This window comes from Ostrinia nubilalis, chromosome 19 (assembly GCF_963855985.1).
Source record: "Ostrinia nubilalis chromosome 19, ilOstNubi1.1, whole genome shotgun sequence".
In the NCBI taxonomy this organism is placed as follows: domain Eukaryota; kingdom Metazoa; phylum Arthropoda; class Insecta; order Lepidoptera; family Crambidae; genus Ostrinia; species Ostrinia nubilalis.
The window spans coordinates 4,459,197-4,462,131 of NC_087106.1; the positions used below are offsets into that span (position 1 = coordinate 4,459,197).

General features: G+C 36.5%; 1 protein-coding gene across 1 annotated transcript; it reads right to left on the minus strand.

The window, feature by feature from the left end:
• Positions 1 to 933: 933 nt before the first annotated feature.
• On the minus strand, positions 934 to 2,300 carry LOC135081264 (FMRFamide-related peptides-like). The gene is made up of 2 exons (XM_063976003.1): positions 2,162 to 2,300; positions 934 to 1,799 (listed from the first exon to the last, which is right to left on the minus strand). The coding sequence occupies exons 1-2, from the start codon at positions 2,293 to 2,295 to the stop codon at positions 1,364 to 1,366; spliced, it is 570 nt and encodes a 189-aa protein (XP_063832073.1). The 5' UTR covers positions 2,296 to 2,300; the 3' UTR covers positions 934 to 1,363.
• Between the last annotated feature and the right edge of the window lie 635 nt (positions 2,301 to 2,935).

Here is a 2,935-nt window from a genome sequence, read left to right on the forward strand (position 1 = left end):
TTTATTTAGGGTTAATTAACTAAATTACTTTGTAATCGAAAACAAATGTTAAATCCGATGACAAAGGAAATCAAACCATGTTTTTTCACTTTTATATTTTAAGATAATTTTGTCTATCTTTCATCTCGAATATTATTATGTCTCGATTACTATTAGGTACTCTGAAGTACCTATAGTTAGTCTGTCGGCAATTTTTAGATTAATGTGTTCCTAATAAATAACCCATTGATTTCAGATCGTAAAAACTGACCAATTGTCCCATGGCATGGTATAGATTGAAATAATATTCAAGGAAAAACAAATGAAAGGAGAATGTAAGCAGACAGTCAGTTAACGTATATCATGTTTATTAAAAAATTGAAAAGAAATGAGTGTAATAACTAAGTCTTTTAATTACATAATAATGCCATTTATTTGGTATTGCAACAACTTTACATTTAACTATTTTAACATCGATTCATTTAACATTTTACATTATATAATGCAAGTTTCAAACGCACATTAAACTATAGTAAATGACTTTTACATGAAAGTATCTGATAGTAAAGATTTTTACCCAGCCTTAAAAACTATCTCTCAGATACTTGCACTCCGTTAAATGTACTTAAAATATCTATTACATTAGAATTAGTGAATAGTTAAACTTCAAAGTAGAGTTTAGTGGTCAGTTCTTTTAAAATAAACGAGCCTAAATATAACGAAGATGCGAATATAATAATTTGTACGACTGTCAGCTAATTAAAGTCAGTAAGCTACCACAATATGAAGAATTTCCACCATAGATTTTAAATTGTTCCCCATGTTGGAACCTTATATTTTATGGTTTAAATTCAACCGAAGAAATTGGACATTTTGTGGTGGCCTTATGTAGTTAAAACGTCTTTTTTCATCAAATTGAAGCTACAAAAGATAAATAATTATAAGTAAGTACCTCTAAGCGTATTTTGCTTTAAAATAGAAATAACTCTATTTTGAATCTCTGAAGAAAAATATTCTTAGATAATTAACATTTCCATCTATTATAGTAAATACATAATTAAATATACTTTATAGTACGTATGATTAAAATTCATATACATTTATCAATGCACCACAAACTTAGCCTCATTTTAGAATCGTTAGCCGTTAGAAAACTGTGGGAGGAAGAATTTGGTCGTCTATGGAAAATAGATTTACAAAAAGCAACAGATTTGAGCCCAGATTAAAGGAAGATGAGTATAAGAATACGAAAAGTTATTTTCCATAGACAACGCTGTATCCATAAAAGTCGAACAGATGGAAAACAGCCTTAGAAATCCAAGCACTTCATCAGAACTAGATCCTAGTAAAATGCTCAGGAATTCTGACCATAGATAAAATCACATTACGCTTGACAGTCGTGGCAGTACGCATCTGCGGAGCGCTTCCTTCTTTCTTCTTCTTCCATTTCACCCTTATCCAGCTCCTCATTGTCACGGCCGAGTCTGATAAAGTGGTCACGCGCTCTGCTTTTCCTCTGAGGGTATCCGCTGACGACCAAATCAGAGGTCTGTTCGTAGGTGGCCTTGTCGTCTTCTGCAGACCTGCCTAGCCTGATGAAGCTGGGGCCTCTTCCGAAGCGGAGGAAGCTGGAGGAGCGCTTGTCAGGGGTGTCATAGTCTTCGTCGTAGTTTCTGAGGAGGGTGAACAGGTCGTCGGCTGTTAGAGCGAGAGGCTGCGATCTTCCGAAGCGGAGGAAGCTGTTGCCTCTTCGCGAGGGGCGGGGGAGGGTGTCTCTGATGTCAGCTGCCGATGGCTCTGGGGGGTACGATCGGCCGAACCTGGGGACAAGATATTTTATTAATATTGAACAAGTCTATTTTTCGTACCAGAATTTATGTACGAGTATGAAGCAGACTTGTCAGTTATTACGACAGTAACGTACGAGGACACTATGACGTTCGCAGTCTTCATTTAGCAAATGGGATTCTAAAAGTTTATTATTCACATCACAAAATTGTCTCTGTATGTAAATTACTAAATTAACGAGAGAAGGAGAGAAGTTACTGAATATAAGAAAACCTTTCTCAAGAAAAATGCAAAATCGCAAGTTTGTGTCTTTTTTCAAGTGACCCCAAATGGTAAAGATTAAGTAACCTGTATTAATAATGCGTGTAAAAATTGCATTGTAGGATCGCTTTACCTGATCATACTGCGGTCGATGGCGCTCCTCCGTCTAGCCTCCAGGTCTGGAGAGCGCCGCACCGGCGAGGCGGTAGACCCCACCACCAGCCACACGGCTGCCAGCACCACCACGCTCTTGGAGTATCTCTTCATGGTTGAGGATCTGGGGACAAAAGGTGAAATTAGGCACTACTGGTAGAGGTAAGAGATACGTCGCTTGGAAACTTGGACATGATTGTTCACAATGAGGGCTATCGTTTCAGCAGCAGTCACCAGTTTGCGCCACTGTAGAGTAAGGTAACTGTCACTTGCTAGAGGCGAAGACAGCGGCGCCAACACATAAACAACACTGGATAGAAGTAATTGAATAAGTTAGAATAGATTGTACTTGGTCAGTTATTATTGTTAGATAAATTAACTACCAATCCATAATGACAATGACTATAACATATGTATTTATTGGCAAATATTCTATTTAACAGAGCATTATTAGTTTGACCAAATTTTTCCAATTTGGAATTTACTGTCACCTAATAGATATATCCTGCTTGGCAAAGCATAGCCTTGGTTCTGGACTTGGCTGGATTCCAAGGACACTGTCCAGAGATACTATCACATGAAAAGAAATAAAGTTAATACTGTAACTAGAGCATAAACATGGCACTCAGAGGAAATGGAAATTGATAAATTAAAAATTAATTAATCTAATTTGTTATGCCTGTTGTAGTCTTAGGCAGAGACATTAATTAGTACTTAATAATAAGTATATTAAGTAGAAAACCAATATCTTATT